The sequence below is a fragment of the Carassius gibelio genome, chromosome B11 (assembly GCF_023724105.1).
Source record: "Carassius gibelio isolate Cgi1373 ecotype wild population from Czech Republic chromosome B11, carGib1.2-hapl.c, whole genome shotgun sequence".
Lineage (NCBI taxonomy): Eukaryota > Metazoa > Chordata > Actinopteri > Cypriniformes > Cyprinidae > Carassius > Carassius gibelio.
The window spans coordinates 10,506,847-10,531,608 of NC_068406.1; the positions used below are offsets into that span (position 1 = coordinate 10,506,847).

The 24,762-nt window shown below is 36.8% G+C and overlaps 2 protein-coding genes across 4 annotated transcripts in view; both read right to left on the minus strand.

Moving 5' to 3' along the window:
* Positions 1-88: 88 nt before the first annotated feature.
* On the minus strand, positions 89-10,729 carry LOC127967739 (inter-alpha-trypsin inhibitor heavy chain H3). The gene is made up of 23 exons (XM_052568385.1): positions 10,623-10,729; positions 10,038-10,201; positions 9,760-9,864; positions 9,358-9,520; positions 9,130-9,240; positions 8,906-9,034; positions 8,638-8,754; positions 8,348-8,516; positions 8,004-8,108; positions 7,179-7,366; positions 6,847-7,026; positions 6,417-6,535; positions 6,089-6,267; positions 5,942-5,974; positions 5,264-5,302; positions 5,099-5,149; positions 4,690-4,749; positions 4,416-4,478; positions 4,208-4,309; positions 3,927-4,104; positions 1,213-1,361; positions 1,026-1,110; positions 89-612 (listed from the first exon to the last, which is right to left on the minus strand). The coding sequence occupies exons 1-23, from the start codon at positions 10,695-10,697 to the stop codon at positions 498-500; spliced, it is 2,679 nt and encodes an 892-aa protein (XP_052424345.1). The 5' UTR covers positions 10,698-10,729; the 3' UTR covers positions 89-497.
* A 3,360-nt stretch (positions 10,730-14,089) lies between these two features.
* The window catches only part of LOC127968461 (serine/threonine-protein kinase WNK2), a 30,898-nt gene continuing 20,225 nt past the window's right edge, over positions 14,090-24,762 (minus strand). For 2 of the 3 annotated variants that reach the window (XM_052569718.1, XM_052569720.1), the window contains 19 exons: positions 24,473-24,640; positions 23,833-24,267; positions 23,310-23,558; positions 23,177-23,217; positions 22,813-22,975; positions 22,619-22,735; positions 22,239-22,409; positions 22,097-22,148; positions 21,770-21,970; positions 19,513-20,369; positions 19,238-19,295; positions 19,078-19,145; positions 18,289-18,860; positions 17,933-18,183; positions 17,605-17,817; positions 16,968-17,066; positions 16,471-16,515; positions 15,818-16,068; positions 14,090-15,532 (listed from right to left, as the gene is read on the minus strand). In XM_052569718.1, coding sequence (XP_052425678.1) covers positions 15,233-15,532; positions 15,818-16,068; positions 16,471-16,515; positions 16,968-17,066; positions 17,605-17,817; positions 17,933-18,183; positions 18,289-18,860; positions 19,078-19,145; positions 19,238-19,295; positions 19,513-20,369; positions 21,770-21,970; positions 22,097-22,148; positions 22,239-22,409; positions 22,619-22,735; positions 22,813-22,975; positions 23,177-23,217; positions 23,310-23,558; positions 23,833-24,267; positions 24,473-24,640 — 4,311 coding nt within the window. In that variant the 3' untranslated portion in view covers positions 14,090-15,232. The remainder of the gene's footprint in view (positions 15,533-15,817; positions 16,069-16,470; positions 16,516-16,967; positions 17,067-17,604; positions 17,818-17,932; positions 18,184-18,288; positions 18,861-19,077; positions 19,146-19,237; positions 19,296-19,512; positions 20,370-21,769; positions 21,971-22,096; positions 22,149-22,238; positions 22,410-22,618; positions 22,736-22,812; positions 22,976-23,176; positions 23,218-23,309; positions 23,559-23,832; positions 24,268-24,472; positions 24,641-24,762) is intronic. The other variant, XM_052569719.1, reaches the window with a different exon arrangement.

Sequence of the window (24,762 nt, forward strand, 5' to 3'; positions counted from 1 at the left end):
TGAGAGTCCACCACACAACTCAATATCGAGACATGCTTTTCAAGAAAATATATCATCTATATAATTTGTAAATACATTCTGTAGAAGCTTGGTGTTGTGCTTTTAATATATTTTCAGACAGGACCACAAGAAATACATAATTTCCAGCAATTATCAAAATCAGTGCTTACAGAGGCATCAATCAAAGGGTTACTATGTATAGATCATTTTGGTTTGCAATTTTAACTGATATTTTATTACATGGTTTGCCCATTAAAGCCCGGGTGTATTTGTGTGAGCAAAGAAAAACACATTCAGAAACATTCAGAGACAATGCAACAGACGTGGTAATCAAAGCGTGCTAAATATGAAAATTACTTGGTCATGCCCCTACTATTTGCCATTAAAAGAAAATTGTATAACTATTTAATCAATAATCGCCATATAAAGAATATGTTGTCATTGGAAAGGTCAGCACAATAATGGATCATCTTTTTTTGTTTGTTTTTTGCTGAACTCTACAGCTGAGTGACGGTGAAGTCCGAGAGCTCTCGCTGTGTGAGAGCCTGGAATGGTACGAGCCAACATCCAACCACAGGAGCAGAAGCAAGTCTGTAGTCCTTCACCATCACCCTGAAATAACAACACACTTACTTAAAAGTTTGTGCCAAAATGCATTTTTAATAGAAATTCAACTATATGGCCACTACCAGTCAAAACTTTTTTGTAATTAAGATATTAACTAAACTCCAAATCAGCATAATGTTTTTTGAAGAATCATGTGCCACTTAAGGCTGGAGTAATAATTATGAAAATTCAGCTTTGGCATCACAGGCATAAATTACATTTTAAAAATATGAAAATAAAAAAAGTTATTTTAAATTATAATAATATTGCACAATATATCCGTTTATTTTTCTTTTTTTTCCAAATAAATGCAGCCTTGTGAGAATTAGAAAATTATTTCTTAAAACAAAAAATAATAATAATTATTATTATTATTTAAAGCTGTTGACTGGCAGTGTGTATATTTATTGATCACTTACCAAGATGTCTTCACTTCCTTGTCCTTTATCTTTAAAGTTGGTGTTTGTGATCCTGGGATCTCATCATATGAAATATCAGCCTCTCCTTAAAATATTATCCACAGTGCTGGTTTAATAACCACAATATCTTCACTCACAGACCATCTTTGGTATCAGTATGAAAGTATTAGTACAATGACTCTCTTACCTAATATACCCATCAAAACTACATCTTTTGGTTGTTGCCATATGGCAGGCCACAGAAAAATGTCACCATCTTTTTTATGAAGAAGAATAGCAACACGGATGTTTCCCATGGTAACATCAAATTCATTTCTCCGTAAAATCAGAGACACGCTGGTGAAACAGAATAAACGGCCCGTTCACACCAAGAATGATAACTATAAAGACAATACTGTATATTGATAACTATTAGCGTCCACACATTCAACACCAACGGACGATAATGTTCTGTATATTAGTTCTCGCTACAGTTTTGTCATCTTCCACTTTAAACGCTCCAGCTCTCAGTGTTATCATTCATCAGCTGGAAAATCTCATTTTGACAGTGATTCCAAGAAGTCACAGAGTTAGAACGTTGAAACTTTATAATTACGGTTGTCTTTTTGGTGTGAACGAGTTTTAAAGGAATAGTTCACCTAAAAAGTTAAATTCTTAAAATAATATCTCACCCTCTTGTCGTTCCAAACCCATAAGACCTTCGTTTTTCTTCGGTACACAGAGATATTTTTTTATGAAATCTAAGAGCTTTCTGACCCTCTATAGACAGCAATGGAACTACCACATTCAAGGCCCAGAAAGGTAGTAAGGACATTAAATAGTCAATTACATCAGTGTTGTAACAACTACGGCAATATATGTTTTATCAATATATGAGTTATTATTATTATTTTCATCATAATAAGGTACAATAATGAAATGCTAATCGACATAGCCTTTATCACTGCTTAGAATATGATTAAATATTGTGTGCCTTAATTATTCTGTTTATGAAGCCACATCATCTCACAGAAGGATTTGTTTCAAACACTCAGCTGATGTTATGAAGTGAGTTTGGAGAAAAACGTTATTAAATGTGGTATTTTTACGTGCTCTCAGATGGAGCAGCATTTACTACACAGAACCGTAGTTCACTGAGAAGATACGCATACAGCTGTAATTATGACAAATGATTTCTTTGTTTTCATAATCCTACAATTATACTGTCTGCCCTTATGAACGTGATTTTGCATAGCTTGTCAGAGAACTTTTGTGTAGTAAATGCCGCTCCACCTGAAAGCAGGTGATGGAGATTTACTGTTAATCACAGAACCAGCTTTAATGACAAAATGCACATGACAATCGTGATTAATTTTGTTCCATTAATCGTGCAGCCCTAACCCAGTCAACATGTCCATGTGGGCCCCACATGGGATTTATCTGAGCTACGTGGGTGTCAACTGGGCATGGGCTCTTTGATGGGCTGAATATGGGCCCCAGCTTGGATACAGTTGTGTGCCCCAGTTAGGTTGCCCATTATTGTTTAATTTGTGAGTCCCATGATGGGCCACATTTGAGCTATATTAGGATATATTTATAGTTACAAAATTTGTTTTGTTTGTTTTTTGCAGATTATTTATTTTTATGCAGTTATGGGTAGCTACATAATCCTACAAAATAAATTGATTTAATTGTATGTATTTCATGTTTTATATAATTAAGGATTATATCATAATTTAACAATCCAAGATTATTTATTTTATGAATACAATTTTATTATATTTATAAGTTACTAAAAGGGTTTTTTCTTATTGTCAGGACCGGAATACAGGAAACACGAAGAGAGATCCAAGTGCGTGTATGACATTTATTAAGGGCAATCCAAAGGGGTAAACAGTCCAGGCAGGGTCAAAACCAGAGTATCCAATAAACAAGAAAACAGACAAAACACAAGGCTAGAGCAAGACTACGGATAGACATTAAACAAGGACTCTGTGACACATACGAAGACAGACCGGGTATAAATACACAGGGAGAGACAAACGCTAATGGGGAATTGACTGAGCGCAATGATTGGTAACCAGTGAGAGCTGGGTGCAATGATTAGGCAGAGAACGTGAGGAATGTGGTTCATAAAGTGACAGACACCGTGAGGAAGGAGGACATCTAGTGGATACCCAGGGAACACAAACCAGACACTGCGACACTTGTAATCTAAAAGCACTTGTGTTATATGGTCATTGAGTCATGAGATGATTGGCGTGCGTGTCTTCCCGCTTCTTATCATTAAAAAAAAAAAAAGTTTGCTAACCGCCACTTCAACACGGTCGGGCGCCTGCAGGTCAATGGATAAACTCTGTAATCTATCAAGGTAAGATAATTCTATTTCACTTTATATTATCCGAATTACTGGTGCTTTTATATAATTGGATGTATATATTTTTTTTTAATATTTGAGAATACAGTAATGGCAGATTCACTAATGAAACTTATCAAAGCCAGTTGGGATTGAACGGTTGTAGCTGAACGTTTAACGTTATATAAAAAATGTAAATGTTGACAGTTCAAGTAGCTTCACAAAAGTACAGGTGAAACACTGATGTCACATGGACTGTTTTAACACTACCCTTACTACTTTTCTGGGCCTAGAACACGGTAGTTGCATTGCTGCCTATAGGGTCAGAAAGCTCTCGGATTTCATGAAGATGAACGAAGGTCTTACAAGTTTGGAACAACATGAGGGTGAGTAATTAATGACAGAACTATAACTTTAAATGATGAATGAATTCTACCTCGATAGCACAAAATAACGGTCTAAAAAGTAGACTAACTACTTTTTCCAGAACATTTGGTAAATTCTATAAATGAAGTGCAAAATGATACTAATAATAATTAATTAAAAATATTGTTAAAGCATATTACTTTTCTCTCTCATGGTGGGTGAGGTCTTGCTCCCATGAAAACTTCACAGTTTCCTGCCCATCGGTGTAGTTAATTTCATTAGTGCTGAGCAGCAGATGGTGATTAGTTTTGTAATGAATGGAGATTCGACTGAAGCCTTCTCCTCCAAATGACTCACGTTGCCCATTCATAGAGAACTCTGATTATAGACAAACATTACACTGCTTAAATACACATGAACAAGTGGAAGAAGTGGAATATTACTGTTTATAAAACGAACTGTACTAGAATGGATATCTGACCTGATAGGACATTCTGTTGGAGTCTGACTTTCTCAGCAACAGGAACATCATAACAAAGTGGCTTAGCATTACCAGAAGATTTCAAGATCCTAATTCTCCACACTGAATGACAAAAAGCAAATGAAGGAATCAAAATAGGGACATATGATGCCATATACTTTACAAGATACTGCACTATATGAAATGAATACACACAAGGCCCACATACATGGAGGAGAGGTTGTCAGAGGTTTCTGAGTCATACTTGGTAATTGTAATATGGCTGATGAATCTGATGAAAAATCAATCCATATGACAATAGTGTTAACTATAATGGCAAACAAATCAATGTGGTAGGTTCAGTGATAAAAAAAAAAAAATCTGTACAAAAATCGTTGAAGATATTCAAAGCTGAACTCTTGTCTGGAAAAATAAGACCGCTATAATAGTAGCTATTAGCATAACAGTTATAATCATTTATTTATATTTGAATACACACATACCTCCCATTGTTAATAGGCGCAGCATTTTGGGTCTCTTTCGTTTATTTGATCCCCAGGACGCTGTGAAAGTTAAGAGAGTTAGAAATAGGTTTGAGTGGGGACTTCAATATCACATTGTAGCAAAGTTCGTGGGACGGAAGGAAGAGGACAAAGGGGATTGGCTGGACTGCTGACAAGTTTATTAAACAAAACGAACTAAAAGGTTACAAACACCCAAACGGTGACTCATATTCTGACACTTCAACGCTGCTTTCGTTTCACTCTTTCCGGTTTCTGTTTCCGGCTCGGGTCAGCAGTCCGTCTCTCTCTCGCTTGCTTCCCCTCTCTCCTGGCGTTTTATACTCTCTCCACGCCAATTACTAGAACAAGAAACAGGTGATGATAATTTTTGCCCAAACCACTCACTTACCGCTCGTCTCCTGATTCTCTCTCCTGGTGTAGAATCCGCTTACCCACGCCCCTGCCACACACATGAAATTAAATTATTATTATTTTTTTTTTTCGGTTTGGTCATTTACAGATCATTCAATCCAATCATCTAAATAATAGAAAAAGAAAAAGTTATGTACAGTACCATGTTGATTTACACTGCTGGAGGCAAGAATCCTATTAACTGCAATACGGAAAAATCACATGAAATGAAACAAATGAAAGCATAGCTTTGGTAGTAATAACAGCATATTTTGTTTTGTTTTCCATAATATATTCCTTTACAATACATGTACACAAATGTTCAAAAGTTTGGGGTTGGCAAGAATTTTTTATCTTTTTGAAAGAAGTCCTTATGCTCACCAAGGCTGCATTTATTTGTTTGAAATTGGAGTAAACATTTTTGTAAAATATGAAATATTTTTATAATGTAAAACAGTTTTCTGTTGCGTTCAAATAATCAGTTACATATCTTGGTTCCTCGATCTCACTTTTTGAAAGTGCTTTAGAAATAAAGTTTGGGTTGCGAGTAGAGTAATATATTTTAAAATATAATTTACTCCTGCGATGACAAGACTTTTTTTCAGTATTATTTAATGAATAGTAAATTGATGAATAAAAAAAAGGTATCTTTACTATCACCTTTGCTCAATTTCATGTGTCCTTGTTAAATAAAATTTAATCTTGCTTAACCCAAACCTCTAAACAATTACATAACAACTGATAAGTGACAAAGTCACACAAATTTACTACATGAAGTTTTTTATTTATTTCTTGTGTGGTAAGATGTTGGGAATGCAGGAAAAAGTAAAAATCTGTGGACCTGGATGACTGGGCACGAACATTTGTCTTCTTGCTAAAAAAGAGAAATAATGCTCATAAGCAAAATATCATGGCATAAAGATTATCCTGATAAACAAATAAATATCCTAAAGTTTTTTTCTTAATTTGATCTTGCATATCTTATTACCTCCGTATGAATGCCTTTTTGGCTTCTCTCCCTCTTCGGGTTTGTGGGCAACTTGCATTTCCTCATCCTGGGGCTTGGTAACCACCATTGATGTAAGCGGTGTGACAAATTTGTACTTCAGAGAAAGATCAATGATGTGTTTCTTTGCATTGTCTTTTTCCAGGCCTTCTAGAAACACCCTGAAGAATAGAGAACGAATGAACATGAAAATTCTGTAATATTATGACATACATAGAATCAGAATGTGTGTGTGTGTGTGTATATATATATATATATATATATATATATATATACATACACACAGACACACACACACATTCATACATACATTTTCTCCAGTAGCTGCTTCACTGTAAGAAAGGCCCATAATCTTTTCACGTGTTCAGGTCTGCCACTACTGAGGTCCACTGTAGGTCCACTGCTCTGATATACCACCTTAGTGCTTTTCTGGAACAAATAAATAAAGGTCAGATGCTTAATCCTTGATTGCCTAGTGGGCCAAGCACCTCTAGAGGTTTAAAAAGAAAAATGCACCCAAAGAATGACAATTCTGTTCATTATTTACTCACTCTTAGTTCAATCCATAACTATATGCAGTTTTTTTCATTGAACATAAAAGGAGATGTCATGAATAACAAAACAAAAGCTATTTTACAGCAGCTTATGAGTTGGATAGACACCCGGGTGTGTAAATAAGAATTTTTTAATGAACTATTCCCTTTAAAATGTTAGTCTTTGAGGAGTAGTAGTGTTCTTACCGATAAAGCAATGACCTCAGTGGTGAAACTTTCCAAACTGTTATTAGTAATCTGACCAGCTACCACAATCTCAGAACCATTGTAGTACTGTTGGAAAGTGGACTGGGTCAAATTGGCCACCCCTTGGTAGTTAAGGTGGACATCAGTCAAGAGGGGGATGGCCACTTCCTCATAGAAGCCCTAAAAATTTGGCAAATACAAGGACTTATACAATAATAATTTAACATATGTATATGTTTAGCTCTGGGAAAAGCAAAAGGCACACTGGAAAATGACCTAAGCTTTATTTTTCTAGTCACTGTCCCCGAGATATTTCTTTTTTAGTATCTGACCTGCAGCTGTAGATCGGCATCAGAATCTTCATAGATCCTGTGAGCAACACCGTTATTTTCCAAAGACAATTTCTTCAGGAACTCAAAGCTGACATCGAACCCAAATCCCAAACTGTACAAAGGGAATTTTTCACCAATAGCCTTTTTCACATTTTCTTGAATCTTCTCTGGGTTGGTCTCACCTTTTTGTTAAACAATATATATCAAGAGAGATTTTATGCATGGCAATGAAGCAAACACATATATACTCCGTCATATTTTAGTTAGAGAGTCATACGTTTTTTTAAAACGTTTTGCTGTGCTGGTGACTTCATATGTAAACAGTTCACGTACAGTCATGGCCAAAAGTACTGGCAGTGACATATATACAGTGACATATATATAATTTCTATGGTATACGGAAAGACAATGCTCTAGCATTCTGGATATCAGCTTCTGGACCAAATTCTGAATGATGGCAATCCATTCTTGACTTAGTGCTCGGAGTAGATCACAATTTCTGGGTTTCTGCTTGTTGCTTTTTGAGGATTGACCACAGATTCTCTATTGGATTAAGCTATGGGGAGTTGCTTGGCCACAAATCCAAAATTTCAACGTCATGATCACTTCATTATCACACTTGCTTTGTGAAATGATGATCTATCATCCAGGAAAATGTCACCAAATTGCTCCTGGATCTTTAGGAGAATCAACACCACAACAACTGTAACAGCACATAATGTGAAAATATATGTCACTGCCAGTCATTTTGGCCATGACTGTGCAATATGTATGTACATATACAAGAGTGCATGCAGGTTTGAATCAGTTATTTTATGCCTGTAGTGGGATCTCCATCAGTCAACAGGATCAGGATGGATGCGGATCCCTCTTGTGGGTATTTATTAATCATGTCCACAGCTTTTAGCACTGCAGCATTTATGTCTGTGTCTGAAAGGAAAGGAAATGTTACAAATATGTACTAGGGTGGAAGTCTAGAATTTCTTTGTTTTAATTTGCTTCACAGTCAAAGATCTGGCTATTCAACTGCTTAAACCATGGAAGATCATATGTCTCCTGAATGATGTCAGTTAGGCATCATTTTCACTTAAGACTATTTTTTTTTCCTCATACATCCATTTATTAATCTAGAAGGCTTTAGTTCAGTTAGCAGACAGTGGATACGTTACTTCCTCCACTCTTAATTCTCCTCACAAACGTCTTCGCTTCTTCGACGTTTCCTTCAGTTGCTTTTAGGAGTTCAGGTTTCCAGGTTTGAAAGTGACCACTGAACGTGATCAATCCAAAGTGGTCATTCTCAGCAAGGTCACTCAGAATCCTCAGCATAGCCAAACGAGTCTAAAATATAATGCTTTCATTGGCTAAACCATAGCTATATGAAAAGTAATGTTGTTCTTAAGATTCAACACTTCAACAAGTAAAACCCAAAGAAGAAACAAACAAGAAAAAACTAATTCACCTGCTCAATTTTTTTGCCCAACATGGAGCCACTTTCATCAATGATAAACACCACATTTTTGGGAATGCGCTGAATATCTGTAGGTGCAAAGTAGTGGACGAAGTACTCATTTGAGACCTGAAAAATAAAGATATTTTTCAAGTAGGAATGAGTTCCTATACACTCTAACTGTAATTAAATTATTCATGTCACTCTGTTGATGTAAAGTGTCACACTTTCTGGTCATCATCACATTTGTCTTCCTGCCGGTTTAAAGTGCACTACATACCATCAGATCTCCACTTTGTTTTTGTCTCACAGCATCATACACAATGATCAGGTTGCCATTAAGACCATTTTTACTACAGTCATCACACTTTGTTTGCTGATCTCGAGTGGGATAAAACTTCACCCATGCCTAAGATTGCAAAACGGAAAAAGTTGTCACATTATATTTTATCACATTAACACAATCGAGCAAGTTGGTTTGGTTGTTGTTTTTTTTATTCTTACATCTTTGTCTGATCTGATGGTTGTGACTGCATTGGTCAGATCCTTAGTGTTCAGACCACCTTTGACCTCCAAGAAGGAAATTCCTGGATTCTCATGGATGTGTATGTCAATCTAAGCAAAATAAAAAATCTGAAAAATCTGAAATTCTTTGTCTTTTTCCATTCTGATGAATATAAACCCCATTTATAAACCCTAATTACATCAATCTTGATGTGTTTCTTTTTGTACCTTGAAGTCAGCCACCGGCTGCATTGGTTGGGCATTGATGAGTAGCTCATATTTTCCGAGGCGACGCTTTAGCAGTTCCTCGTAGGTCAACTCAAAGGTCACTTTACTAAAAGCAGCCACCGTCACTGAGGTTTTAAAGTCCTCTAAAGTCCTTCCAACAGCACTAAAATACAAAGAGAGACAATATTATTTAATAATCCTGAAATAAATATATTTTGTTGAACTCTTACAAATATCTTATCAACATACACTTGTGAATTTGGTAGATGCTTTTTTCCAACATGACTTACATTGCATTAAAGGTATACATTTATTTTAATCAGTTGCAAACCCATAACCTTGGCATTGCAAGCTAGCACCATGTTCAACGGTTGGGAATAATCTTTTTAAAATAGCAAGTACCTGACAAGTCCAGCACTTTGTCCTCGAGATACCGCTTGACTGTATTGCTGCTGAGCCTCTTCTTTTTCCTTCACAACCCCATCATATGTTTTTCCCTCTATGGTCCTAATGTGAAAAGGATTGTTATTATTAGAATTTCTTTCTTTTTTTTCTTCTTTTTTTTACATTTAATAGTTTAAATTAGACAAGCCTGGCTGTTCACATGAGAATAGTGTATGAGTGAGAAATGTTACTTTGTACAATTGCTTGAACAGGATAGTGTCTGTGTATATACTTGCATTCTAAATTGGCTGATGAAGGCATCCTTTGGAATCTTGACTTCGAAATGGACCTCTTGAGACTGATTCAACACATTTGTCACACGGCTTGTGATGATTGTAATGGCATACCGACTGGAGACCGTAGAGTTAATGTGGAAGCTGTAAATATCTATATCTTGTTTCTGTATTAAAGTGAACAATATCATTGTCAATGTGTGCTCTTACAACAGGCTCTTAGGACAGAGCTTATATTGGTCCAATACACAGATAATGTCAAACGTACTTAGAAAAACACAACAGCCCATGGTAAATAGTAATGTGGACTTTCTCCTCAAACATGATACATTGTTTACTTGGTATCTTGAGTCTAATCTTGCCATTACTAACAAATAGAAATTTAAATTTAAGATCTTAAAAGCAAAATAAAATCATGGAATTTTGTAACTTTTTATACACATGGATTATAATACAAATTTTGTTTAGTTTAATTTTCTATCTCGAATAAGTGACTATTTAATAAACACTAGTGGAGCATAATGACTTGAAGATTCAAGAAAATTGAGAAATAAAATTTACTTTTTGCTTATGTAGTGCTAATTTTACCTTGATTGTAGCAGCCAAGTTAGCAAAGGTGAACAGAAGGCCAAAGACAGTTAGTCTAAGTGCAACTTCGTCCATGGTGATCTGTGAAGAAATGGGAAAACGGACAACTAAAGCCAATCAAAGGTAGGGCACAGACACTGCCCACTTCAAAATGCCCTTATATGGTAGAATCAGACCATGTAAAAAAAACGGATTTTAAATAAAAGGATAAAAAAATTATATATCTAATAAATAGGCAACTTTAAAATAATAACAATGCAATTAGAAACGGCTTCAAAAAAAAAAAAAAAAAATCCAAAGATGTAAGAGATGGCAGCAGGCTGTGATCACGAAGATTTGCAAGTGTTAAAAAAATTGTACAACTTCACAAACTGCAGGTTGTTTAAAGTGTGAAGCATGCTGAACGTAAACAATGCTGATTAGATTCATAGACAGCATCTGGGGAAAGCGCGCGCATGCCTCGTGGAACTCTCCAAATGGCGGAAGACTTTAAAAGGTTAGTTCGCCCAAAAATGAAAATTATGTCATTAATAACTCACCCTTATGCTGTTCCAAACATGTAAGGCCCTCTGATTTCACATGGACTACTTTGATGATGTTCTTCTTACCTTTCTGGACATGGACAGTATACCGTACACACAGCTTCAATGGAGGGACTGAGAGCTCTCGGACTAAATCTAAAATATCTTAAACTGTGTTTCAAAGATGAACGGAGGTCTTACGGGTTTGGAACAACATGAGGGTGAGTTATTAATGACATAATTTTCATTTTTGGGTGAACTAACCCTTTAACTGAGAAGAATGTGAATTAATTCTATTCATTTTTTTTTTCTTTGGACACAAAAAGTATTTTCGTAGCTTTGCAAAACTGAAGTTGAACCATTTATGTCACATAGACTGTTTTTATCGATGTCCTTGTTACGGTCTGTGAACATTGTAACATTAGTTGTATTGCCGTCTATGGAGGGTCAGAGAGCTCTCAGATTTCAATTAACGACATGAGGGTACAATTTTGACAGAATTATAATTTTAGAATAGAAAAAGAGTATAAGAATATCTTAATTATTTTAGCTTAATTATTCATACTTTCTGTGGTGCATCTCAGGGGTTGGGCTGATACTTACCTCATTTGACGTTGAGTCGATATCCTCATTAAAATGGTTTTGGCGAGTATAAAAGTTTTTGTCCAAACTCTCACTGTATTTTTAGTGTCTTCATTTTTTCTCTATATGGAATATTGCATCTTATATGAAAATTGTCTCGAAATGTTAAACAAGCGGTGTTTTGATGAGGTAATGTTACAGGCATTACAACATTTGTCTTTCTGTCTCTCTTCCTGTCTATTTAAGACAACATAATAAACAGCGACGCTATTCTTTGGACGTCTCTTCAACACTGAAAGATCTTTAATTTTACACCTAAACCTTGAGGTAAGATGAAACATCAGTACATTGATTACAGCTTGGTACTGACAAAAGCTGCAAGAACTAAAAGAAAAAAAAGAAACTTTCTATTTAATGTATAATAATTAATTATGAAATTTCGTGGTTGAATATTCAGGCATGTTTACTCTGCCTGGTGAGACACTTGTGATGAAACTTAGCGCCAAAACTTGAAAGTAATGAACAAATCTAAGCGCTGTAAACGTACATAAAATTTACTGTATTTATTAAATAAAAATATTTGCATTCTAAAGAAACTCTAAATATGAGTTATTACAGCATTTGCGCAACCACAAGAAATGGCCAGTTACTGCAAATCCTGATTGTTTCATTTCATCTTTCAAAATAGTATTATGGAAAAGTTCTGCATTAAGTTTTCTCATGATTTGAATCATTACATTAACATCCTATTACCTATTTATTTGTTTGTACAAGGTAGACATTTCAAAAAATGTGTAACAAAATGATTTTTTATTTTTTTTGAAGATTGTTACATAGTGTAGTTAACTTTTTCTGAAGACAAACTTCAAGTAAAATGGCTCAGATTTTAAATGGGCTGCCTCATATTAGTCTAGCCATACAGAAAGTAAAAAAGCTTAGTAATTTCTTAATGCAAACACTGTCATTAGTGGTCAATTATTGGCCAATAGCCAATATAATTACTATTATTATTATTTTTTAAGTAATATTTAAGAAATTTGAAATCATTTGACAATGGATTAAAAAATAAATGTTTAAAATAAACATAGTTATACTTTAGATGACAAAGTAGTTTTCACAAATAAATATTTAATAAAAATATAATTAAAAAGTAAGGACACTCAGTATTCTGGGAAGTTTGTGTGCATTGGGAATCATATTTTTTTTTAAATAAAGCAAGGGTGAGACTAATTTTACATACAGCACACAGAGAAAATGACATGAATATGACAGTGGGCTAATTCATAAAGTGCAGTATAATTTGAAATCACAAGTTTAAAGCGTTAAATTAACACAGACCGACTGTCACACAGAGAACACGTGATCATGCTGGATATACACACTTCACAAGATCTCACAGCTGATTCGACTGAGTTTGCAAGGTTTGTGAAATTAAATGTTCATTATTCATTTAAAGATTTTTTTAAATTATATAAATGCATATTTGCTTAATGCTGACGGCAAACGAGAAAGTATTACAATGTTTGCCTTTCTATTACTAATAATATAAAAGCAATTGTTATAATACTTTCTGTATACATTAATTCCTTTTTTTAACTGTTCTATCTGATTATTAGATAGACTTATATCTGTATTAGATAGAACTGTTAACAAAGACAGTAAACAAGAGGGAGAGCGCGTGAGCACTGTGTGCTCAGGTGTTGCTGATCTCAGCACAATCAAAATAAAAGTCCCACCTCGAACACATCATATATATATATAAAAAAAGTCAAATATCAACCGATATATCGGCTTTGGCGATATATATCGATCAACCACTAAATGTTATAGTGCAGTCTTATTTACTTACTGCAGTTTCACCAGAAAAATAAATAAATAAAAAATCATTATAATGTTTTATTTTTATGTCAATATCAGTGAAATGCAAAAATAATAGATAATAAATTGAAATAATATTTGCTGTATCATAAGAGTTTTAAAGACTCATACATTACAGAAGCGTTTACAATGACAAATAATAATGAATTGATTACGCCTCTGCTTAGCGCAAGGTTAGATCTAATGTCACTTATGTGCACTGCAAAATATTTTGAAAACATACATAAAATAAGTTTATTAAGAGTTATTATGACCAGATTTTGTCTACTTCATCCTGTTAAATTCCAAATTTTTGCTTTTATTTTGTTGTAATAACATATACCTCTGCCAGAACTATAAATTAGAGAACATCTACAGATGTTTGTGTACTAGTAATTACTATATTTTGAAACTCAAATTTAAATCTTAATAGTTAGTTTAGGGGTGACATGGCAAAGCATCAGTCTGTGTCAACACTTTGAAATCACTGTCTCTCGACCAGGAAACTCCAGTATTAGGATATTTTATTAGAAATAGTAGCAGTGTGACCTAAATAATGACAATGTGCTATGTGATTGCTGTAACTGCAAATATGGCCATAACAGTAGAGAGCATTCAGCTCATTAATTGTACAATTAGTTTTTTAGATTCAGAAAAACAACTTTACAGTTCTTATAGTTTTGAAAACAAATCTTGCTTCCCTTTTTGCTCTAGGCCAATGTGATTTTTTTTTTACTGTATCAGATAATGTAGAGAACAAAAAGAATCCACATACCTTCAAAACAAAATGACACTCATAACTAATTTATACCACAAACAGGTAGTGTTGAAATGCATTTTATAGATGTCCATAAAGGACATCATAAACCGAAGGTGAGGAAAACATGATAATGCTTCGTAACACAAAATTAGTCACCATTACCCTTGGTACACTGGCCGGTAATGTACATAGCACAGTCCTCAGTGTCAGTTCAAGGCACTCTAGCAGGCTTGTTCTCCTGAAATGTAAAGTTCTCTCTTTTCTTAGTGCAGGTCTTGGTTGTTACTTTTCTAGCATGCGATAATGTGTTTTTGTCTAGTGCGTAGCGAAATTAGCGATCGCTGCAGGACGCGGTGAAAATTTCACAGTGATGTCATGATCATGTGATACTATTCAACCCAAAACATTGATCGACCTAAACATTAGTCTTTCATTGACTTGTCCGGTTTATGCACATATGCAGACAGAGCATATATTTACAGAAGTATGAAAATTGTCTATACATATCTACACAAATTTAGGGGCATCTTAGTGTACCTTATAGCATTTATATGTGTACAGCTCAAGGTGTGAAGGAAGTTGATTCTGCACAAACACTAGCAAGCTAAACAGATTTTGATTAAAAATATACATTCTGTACATATGCCTATGCTACATAGGGTTTATGAATATATACAATAATAATGACTGTAAACTACAGATCATATGCCTAAGTTGTTGGCCTGAATATATACTGTACATGTTCATGTGGGATTACTACATTGTAAGCAACTACATGCTAAAACTGCAACAGATAGAATTGCGCAATGCTAGGCCTAACTAGCACTCTAAAGAAACTCTTAAGTATTTTTGGCAACAGAGTAAGAAGTGTAAGTACAGTGATTGTGAAGCTACATGGTCATATTTCTAGAACTAGGAACCTCGCTGGGGAAAGAAGGTGCTTTCCAATAGGGAGGGTGCACAGCAGTGAAAGCAAAGACTTCTTGGTTATAAGTGGCAGTCATTGCTGGCCAGTGGTCCATGTTTAAGTGTTGGGCGGTCAGCATCCTTCTGTAAGGGTTACCAGGCTCCATAAGATTGCACTGGAGTACTTGTGAAGTGTCATTTGGCATCACAGAGGCATGGAAATTAATCTGCGGCCATGAAAGAGACAGCTGAGAAGCATTCAATCTTTCTATTGAAATTGGAGCCTAAAAAAAGACATTAGCATTAGAGAATGCCTATGTTGTTTCACACTAAATTTTTAACATGAGTATCAAGGAGACATAACATCATCATAACAATTTAAAGAAATAGTGAAATGTCAGTGATTATTTAATGTACTCATCTTGATGTTGTTCAAAATCTGCATGATTCCATTATATAGCATTTTTTAAGTATTTTGGAATATTATGAATAAAGGATTTTTAAATGTAAAGTTTTAGGTGAACATACCCTTTAAATATTTGCTATGGAAGAATTTTGAATAACGTCACCTCTATAGCGCTCCAGATCCTGGATCGGGTCAGGGGCTGTGGTCTTACACTGAGGGAGCGTGAGCGTGAAGGAGTCCTCACCCCTTCTGCCCAGTTATCCACCAGGCTATGAAGCTGCTGTGTGAAAGCATCTGTCTTGTTGTTGCTGTTGTTTGTCTGTGCTTGGGCGAGACCAATTGGCTGGTGAGGAGGGGGAGTGGATCTAGGAGGCATTGGGGACTGATTAGAGGCAGCTGATGGTGTTCCAGATCCTATTAAAAAAGTAAATTTGAGATGTTGAAATGCCACAAAACTAAATACAATTCACAGTTTCTGTGACCATATTAAATAACTTATTAAACTATAACAGGACTGTTAATACTGCTCTAAAATTAAATGTAATATGTAAACAGGATCAAAAGACAAGTATCCAGACGCAAATTTTTGGGCGATGCATAGCAAGTGTGTGTTCAACTGTATAGTAACAAATATAGAGAACTGTATAGAGAACTTGAGGTAAGTTATAAACTGTGAGCTAACATATTTTGAATTCGAACTATTCAAAAAAACTTGTGTTGTTAGAAGCATTAGGAGCAACAGTGTCAAGGTTTAAGTTTATGCAAATTGAATATTTAAAATCTAAAGTTTGGAAATGAAGAAAAGACAATAGTTACTGCTGCCACGTTCTTTACCCAGACACAGGCGTTTAAGTGTTGACCCTACAAAAAGAAAAGTTAAAATTAGTTTTCTGTAGAAAATCACTGCACAAAGAGTCACACAAAGAGGTGGAACATGTCATTTAACTTTTTAAAGTTACAACGGCCAAAAAAAAAAAACCTTCATTAGAATTAAGTGATTACAAGTTAACATTTTAAAATACTGAAATTAATTGAGGATCAACTAGTGGAAGTATCCAGAAGCATAACAACACTGCCATAAAAAACAGACAACTGAATAAAAAAAACAAAAAAAAAAAAAACATTTTGTAGGCATAAACAGAATAGATAGAATCAAAAACATTGGAAGGAAACACAGAATGATTAAAGATGAAGCATGAATACTGATTAGCAAAAAGATAAGTAATTGATTAAATAGAAGAAGAGTGGGAGAAAGATAGCAGGCGCTCCCAACATATGACATGAAGAATGGTGGAAAGGAGGGAGATACAAACAGATGGACAGAGAAACAGGCCCACTGAGGAATCTAGCGCGTGGTTTACTACTGGATTTATAGGTGACCTGCGCAGACGCCTGGGGAGAAGGAGGCCAGCCTGTGGACAGAAGTACAGAGGTGAGAGAAAGAGTGAGATCACTAACTCAAGCAACCAGAACAAAAGGGTACACACAGAAAAATTACATAAATTTAAATGCATTCATAAAAATAAATCTGGCTGTAATTCAGCTTTTTAATGTGAAAGCCTCCATGTAAAAGTCCCATTGATTTTATTAATTATTTGGGAATTATATATGAGACTTACAGAACTTTAAATTTATATATATATATATATATATAAAACCTTACATGTGCATGCATAAAAGGTTTTAATTTTATATATATATATATATATATATATATATATATATATATATATATATATATAAAAAAAACCTTACATGTGCATGCATAAAAGGTTTTAATTTTAATGCTAATTTCATCCAATATGTTTATTTCTATGCAGGTGGGTGATCAATTGGTATTGACTGGATAATCTTCTCAAATCAACCATTTAAAGTCTGCTATGAAGCCCAATTATTTATTTTAAGAATTCTCTCTTAAAGTGAATGCTAAGAAATCAGAATAAAAGTCACCTTGGCCAGGCTGGCTGTGTGGCCCAGGTCCTTCTCCCTGAAGACCAGAGTAGATGTTGTCGGAGGAGAGAGATCCTTTGAGAGAGCAGGGCTGTTGGGTCTGAACTGGAACAGACACAGAACAAGGTAGAGTCCTGGTCCCAGAATAAGCCTTGCCATCAGACAAGTTAGAAGCCCTGGCAGGAGACCCATTCAAGCTTGGGGCAGTCTCTGCTGAAAGAGAAAAACTACATGTCGAGATGTTCTTTGGTAGATTCCAAATGCTAAGATCCTTTAAGTTGCCTTATATATATATATATGAATGTGATATTTTAACTTTATAACTAACCTGATTTTGTTAAATCAGTAGGTTTGCTGCTGTCACTAGTTTTCGAGGCAACATTTCTCAGCTGTTGTACTAGAGGACTGAGCAATTTGCCAGCTTTTAGTTTGTGTCTGCTGGTCCGGCGCTTGCGTCCAGCAGGGGGCACTGTGGGCGAGATGTAAAGACCTGGAGGAGGAGGCTTCCCTAATCTGATGTAGAGAAGCTTAATCTCTTCTCGGTGGTGGGCCTCCAATTCAGTTACCTCCTTCATATGTCTGTATTAAGGTAAAGCGAGCAATTTTATATATATTGCTTTGATTACTTTTCATTGATTTTATATTCCTCTGCATCAAAAACACACATAGACATGATAAACTCACTTCTCTCTTAGTCTTTGAAGCTCCTTCTTTATATCAGAGTCCTCCATCTCTGAATCATTGTCACTGCTGACATAGGCTCCCTTTCTGCTTGGAGAATCAGAGCTTTGCACACTACTACTGCGGCCAGAGCGCCTCAGAAAAGCCACTGCCCTTTTCATGAGGTCACTTCCTCTCCTTTCAGACCTACGATGACGGGATGGCGTTGTGGGGGCCATTTTGGCGGGGCTGCTCTCAGCCCCAGAGTCAGAAGACATGAAACGGGTGTGAACGGTGACATCCGCTGAGACTGAGGTCTGTGCCCTTGGAAGCGAGCCTCGTTTGGTCAGAGGAGGGGGGGCATCCAGATAAAAGTCAGGTGGGGCAGAATATCTGCTGCTGTGCTTCCTGCGTGTGATCTCATCTTCTGTGCTCACCACTGAGAACCTGCCGACTGTAGTAGCTGACACAGTCGGCTCTTCATACATTGCACATTCTCCCAAAAATCCCCCAGGGTATGCTGGAGATGCTGTGCTGCTCAGGCTACGCTGCTTCTGACCTTGACCTGACAGTATGTCAGTGGAGCTAGGCACCATCTAATCCAGAGAATTGAAGTCAAAACAAAAATACAAAATACTGATATTATAAGAATTATTTTACATATTTAATTAAAAACGGACAACAATTACTTCATCATAAAAATTACATTTGGTACTAACACGGAGAGGGCTCCCATATTAATAAACTGGGAATTAACAATTTATTACGCTGTATTTCCCTGCAGAAATTAAAAGCATGCTGTAAATGATGTACCTTATACCGACTTCTAGATCCAGAGCAAGAGGTAGAGTGTGGCATCACATGTCTCCTTAACACAGCAACTGTAGAGAAAGATGGCTTTAATTTTCTTATTGTTTGTAAATGACAAATGTTTCTTGAAGAGAATCTGTCTTGAGAAAAAATAAGAACATACCTCCAACCCCAGAGTCGCTGACAGCGCTTAAACTGTCCACACGCTCTGGAATCTGCGGCTAAAAGACAAAAACCAAATGTATTTAGGTGGAGATCCAAGCACGATCCGGTCTAAAATCAAAATATCTTTAACTTGGAAATGGTTTTTAAGACCAGAATGTTGAAAACAAGGGTAATGGGTGGGTTTATACAAATATATAAGTCCTCCAATCTTAATAAACAGATATTATCTATTTAAAACAAATGTGACAAAATGACTATAAAGTATAAACTTACCAACTGCTCTCCTGCTCTGAATCGTCCCTCTCCAACAAGACTAGGTGTGCTGGTTCCTGACCCTCCCACTGCACTCTCTGGTCCTGGTGGAGACTGGACATACTCTGTGCCCGATCCAGGAGTTTCAGCAGCACTTCCCGAAGGGTACATGGGAGCATACTCTTGATACAGTAAATTCCTCAGTTTCTCATCTAGAGTCTTAATAGTGCTGTCTACAAACCCTCCTCTGGTACGTGCCTCTCCATCTGATTCGCTAGGGACAAAGTGGTGCTGTGAAGAAGCAGGGCTTTGAGGTAAAGAAGGTGCCTTATTTCCACTCACAGTTGACAAAGGCTGCTGCAGCACTACAGGCTGCTGTGTGCGTTCCACTCGACTCGATGTAATGGAGTGAAGTTGCTCACGAGCAGACGTACTCTCTTGTGATGGTGGCGGCATCACAGAGGATGACCTCTCAGCCCCACTGCTCACTTCAAGGGACAGCGGCATGACCAAGGGACAGCATGGAGCGTCCTCCACCCTGGAGACAGCACATGCAGTTTCAGCCATCTGCTGAGCAGTGTGCATGGGGGGAACTGAGCCTAATTGGGCACTCTGGGTTTCGTCCACATAAAGAGAGCTTTGAGGATCCATGCATGGCTGGGAGGATGGTTGCACACTGACCTGGGCGGAGCCTAAATGTGGCCCCTCCTCTGAATGGGAAGCAGGCTGCACTGGCAGTACAGCAGCTTGTGGGGCAGGGGGAGCTTGGGAAAGAGCAGCCAAAGACAGAGGATCAGTGGTGGTCATAGAAAGGGGGCTCCAAACCCCATAAGCATCACTCCCTCCAGATTGAGGTGGTGTGGCACAGGCTTCTGAATCTGTGGAATGAAAGAGCAAACAAACAAAACAAAATCTTAGGAACCATCACATTGAACTCAACCTTACTTGACATTAGGAAGGCCTTTCCTTTCGGTACATGCTGCACAACTTCTGTTCAATCTCTTATTCTGTCCAGGCTGGACAATTGCAGTGCTCTCTTGGGAGGTCTTAAAGCCAGTTCTATCTATCTCTACAACTAATCCAGAATGTGGCTGCAAAATTAGTATTTAATGATCTGAAAAAGAGCATGTCACACCTCTGTTTGCGATGGCTACCACTAGCCTCTAGCATAAAATTTAAGACATTGATGTTTGTTTACAAAACAACCACTGGCTCTGCACCCTTTACCTAAATTCACTACTTCAGACTTATATGCCCTCCTAAAGCTTGTGTTCTACACGTAACAGACAATTTTAGTATCATCCCAAAGAGGCACAAAATCACTTTCACAAACTTTTACCTTAACAGTTACCTACTGGTGGAATGACCTGCACAACTCTGAGCAGCTGAGTCCTTAAGGGGTCTACAAGAAATGGCTAAAATCACATCTCTTCCTTCTACACTCCAACCTCTAAGACAATAGAACTCTCTTTCTATTTCTAATTTATTCACTTGTTTTCTTTTTATTTATTAAAAATCAACTTGACCCTGAAACACTTGCACTTTCTGTTCTATTTCTATTCTAACTACCGGTTTTCTTTTTATAAGAAAGTACCTTCTAACACTTGCGTTCTCTATTGGTTTTTCTGTTCTATCTACTTGATTTCTTTGTATTCATAAAATATGAGCCTCTAACATTAGTGTTCTCTATTCTTTTGACTTATTTTCTTTTTAATAAAAAAAACGAACCCTCTAACACTAGCACTCTGTTTTTTTTTATGCCATCTAATTGTTTCTTTTAATTTATTATAAAATAAACCCTTACTAATTGTACTGTTAGATGAACTGAGACTTGTCACAGTGCTTACATATTATTCCTCTTTTGTTGGTTTTGATTGTTTCTATTGTCCTCGTTTGTAAGTGGCTTTGGATAAAAGCATTTACTAAAAGACTAAATGTAACAAAACATATTCTAAGAAAGACTATGAGACATCCAATTTATTATTTTGAGTAGGGGACATTAAATTAAATTAAATTAAATTTATGCATTTAGCAGATGCTTTTATCCAAAGCGACTTACAGTGAATTCAGGCTATCAATTTTTACATATCATGTGTTCCCGGGGAATTGAACCCCCAACCTTGCGCTTGCTTACTTGCTAGCGCAGTGCTCTACCAGTTGAGCTACAGGGACATGCCTATACAATTGTGATACAATCCCTGACAACCAGTTTATTCTTTGTTCCAATATTTCTGTATCTTTATTATGCACACTAAGTAATATAGTAACCCGACATTACCCATTGATGCAGAGGCAGATCCTGTGCTGGGTTCTGGTGGCTGGGCTGATGCACTCTCACTAGGCTGAGCTGTCCCATCAGTTACTGTTGTTGTGGATGGAGATTGTGTAGATGGACCTCCATCTGAGGATGCATCCTGACTAGCAACAGGAGCCTCTTCCACAGGACAGATGATGAACCACCTCTTACCTGTGTGCAGAACTGACAAAGTACAAGAACCCATGCTAACTGTTTGAAGACTGATGCATTCATTCTTCAGCAAGCATTTGGGGAGCATGAATTTAACATTTGCCAAATACAGGTGGAGGACAAAAACAAAAAGATTACCATTTTGCTGATAAACAGGCTGGGGGGCCCCAGGTTGCTGTCCTTTTATTTCCTAGATATTAACAGGAGGCTTTTAGTATCATTCAGATGAGTCATTACACATAACAAATTTGAGGTGTCAGATTCTGACTTCCTGTATTACCTCTCCCCCTTGATCCCTAGGAATGTGTCCTTGCAAATGATTTGTCCCAAGTTCTAATGTCTTCTCTCCGTCCATGTCCTCGCTTAGAATGTCCTCTGCCTTGTCAACAATGTCTTTAAGTTGATCTATAAAAATTTCCTTTTCAGTTGGTAGAATGAAACCATTTTCCACCTGATACACAAATGAGAGAAACAAAATCTACAAAGCTGCAAAGAAAAGAAACTGTTTGTAAAAGGGTAATAGAATTAAATCGCTTTATGTTTCAGCCGAATCACTAAACTGATGGCAGACTATACACATTTACATTTTAATTTCAAATCTTAAGCAGAACAATATTGTTTTGTAATGGTCTGGAAGTCAGCACATAACCTTAATCTCACCATATAAGTGGCTATTTCTTCAGGTGCGTCTCCATCTAGATCAAATTTGAACGTAACCATTTTATGATTGTGTGTCTCCAGCTGGCATTCCACCATCTTGTCATCTGTTTTACTAACCTGGAAGTACAATATCACGTTAGGAGGTAACTGCAAAAAAAAACAAAAAAAAAAAACAGTTACATTTAGCTCCTTACATTTAGCATGCTTAGCTTTGGCTTGTTAATTTTTTCCTGGCGAGAGCGCGTACGAGTAGATCTGCGGTGGTGCTTTCTAGGTTTGCTATCACCCTTTCCTCCACCAGTCGGTCCCTCATAGCTGTCACTCATTTCTTTACCAGAACCTGCATCTTGGTTTAGGCTAAACAAACAAGACAAAATAACCTGAAGAAAAAAACTTGCTAGGAGATTTGAGATGATTATATTGTTTTAATGCATTGGATTGTATCTGACACTATAAGTAGGTCAAATACACCCATCGTAAATAAAGAATCACATGATGTTTCATTCAATGAGATATGCAATTTCCATAATTTTTCAGGGAATAATAACATCTACCTACCTGTCACATACATAACTATGGAATGGAATAGATACAGGTGCCTATAGGGAAAACATTATTATTTTAGTGATCCATGCTGTACTTTATTTTAAGAATACATATTATAATTATATAAAAGAGGCTTTATGCCTACTGTTGCCTCAGTGCTGGGCTGAAATGGGCTGGGCTCTGGTGCAGGAGCAATTTGCTTGCCAGTACTCTCAGGAACAGCACATCCTGTCTGTATGCCAGCAGACTGCAGAGGAGGCTCCATGGTCTCAGATGGAGCTTGGGCAGTGGTAAAATTTGGCTCCGACTGCCTATCCTGTGGAGGGAACTGGATCTGCGACACAATGGTGTGAGCTGGGGCCAGGGTCTGCATTTCCTCATAGCGAGGGAACTCCTATTGAAGAAAAATGTTATTGTGTTTCACTGTGTGACAGAAGCCTTGACCTCAATTGTAATCCTCACGGAATAATAATAATTATCTTGTATCACTGTTTGTTAAGACAAGGCACTACTTTACCAATCCTGATTGATGTACTGCCATTTTGCTGTCCCTCTCAAAGTAATTACTGTTCTTTTACACTTGTGTGATCATAGAAATTATTATGATACACATCCGCCATATTAAAAACAATCCTTGCATTAAGCAAGAAAGAAACCACATCATTTACCTCCGTAAAAGGTTCAGGAATAGATGGGTCTCGCTGGAAGAGGGAGGCTGGATTAGGGATGGGAAGGGAGGACTGTGTTGGTTGGGGTTGAGATTGGAAAAGGGCACCTTCTGGTGATGGAACTGGGGAGTACATCTGCTGCAGATGTTCCTCTGGAGGAAGCATGGGTGGGGACAGGGCCATAGCCAGGAGAGGTATAGGGTTAGGAACATTCAGAGGGGTGGACACAGGTGTTCCTGCTCCTAGCGTGCAGGGAATATTCTGCATTGGTAGTATGGGATGTGGAGCAGTGATAGGGCTTGCTGAGTAGTAGGGGGAAGATACAGGAGGAGTATGTGTGGGGTAGGGAAAAGAGTAAGAGACTGAGGAGAAAGGTATTGACTCTGTCCCTGCAGATGTGCCCCCTTCTGGCAAAAGAGGAAATGTCGAAGGAAACTAAAGAATAAAGAGTAAGATAAAACTGTAAACAGCCAGAGGTAAACTAGAAAGCTACATTTTTGAATGAAGAATTAAGAAAATCCCTCAACTTCTGCCATCTAACGTTGAACAAATTTCAAACTTGCCTAAAGAAGGTACTTGCTCTGGTATCTGAGAAAAGCAGTTGCACACATAGTTTTAGTTACAGGTTTCAAGAACTGACCTGTGTGGCGATTTGTAGAGGCTGGAGAAGGGGTGTCTGAACATTTAGCTGTGGTTGTGAAGGAAGGCTAGTGGTGCTGAGCATTGAAGATGTTGACTGTAATAGATGCTGTGGAATGGACTGAGGATCTGAAGATGGCTGCACTAGGGGCTGAAATGTTGATAAAGTCTGGGAAAGACAGAGAGAAAATATGATTTTACAATTAAAACTAATTTCAAGAATACTTAATCCACAGCTCCCATGGATTATGCTGCCTATCACATCTTTATCAAATTCAGTGATGAAATGTA

What these genes read in the sequence shown, in the direction of transcription:
- LOC127967739 (XM_052568385.1), bottom strand. Translation starts at nt 10,697, where the DNA reads ATGGACGAAGTTGCACTTAGACTAACTGTCTTTGGCCTTCTGTTCACC. An exon ending in CAAAGTGCTGGACTTGTCAG is followed by an intron (nt 9,521 to 9,759) that starts GTACTTGCTATT and finishes TTTGTATTTTAG; the next exon opens with TGCTGTTGGAAGGACTTTAG. An exon ending in AGTTTTGATGGGTATATTAG is followed by an intron (nt 1,111 to 1,212) that starts GTAAGAGAGTCA and finishes TAATATTTTAAG; the next exon opens with GAGAGGCTGATATTTCATAT.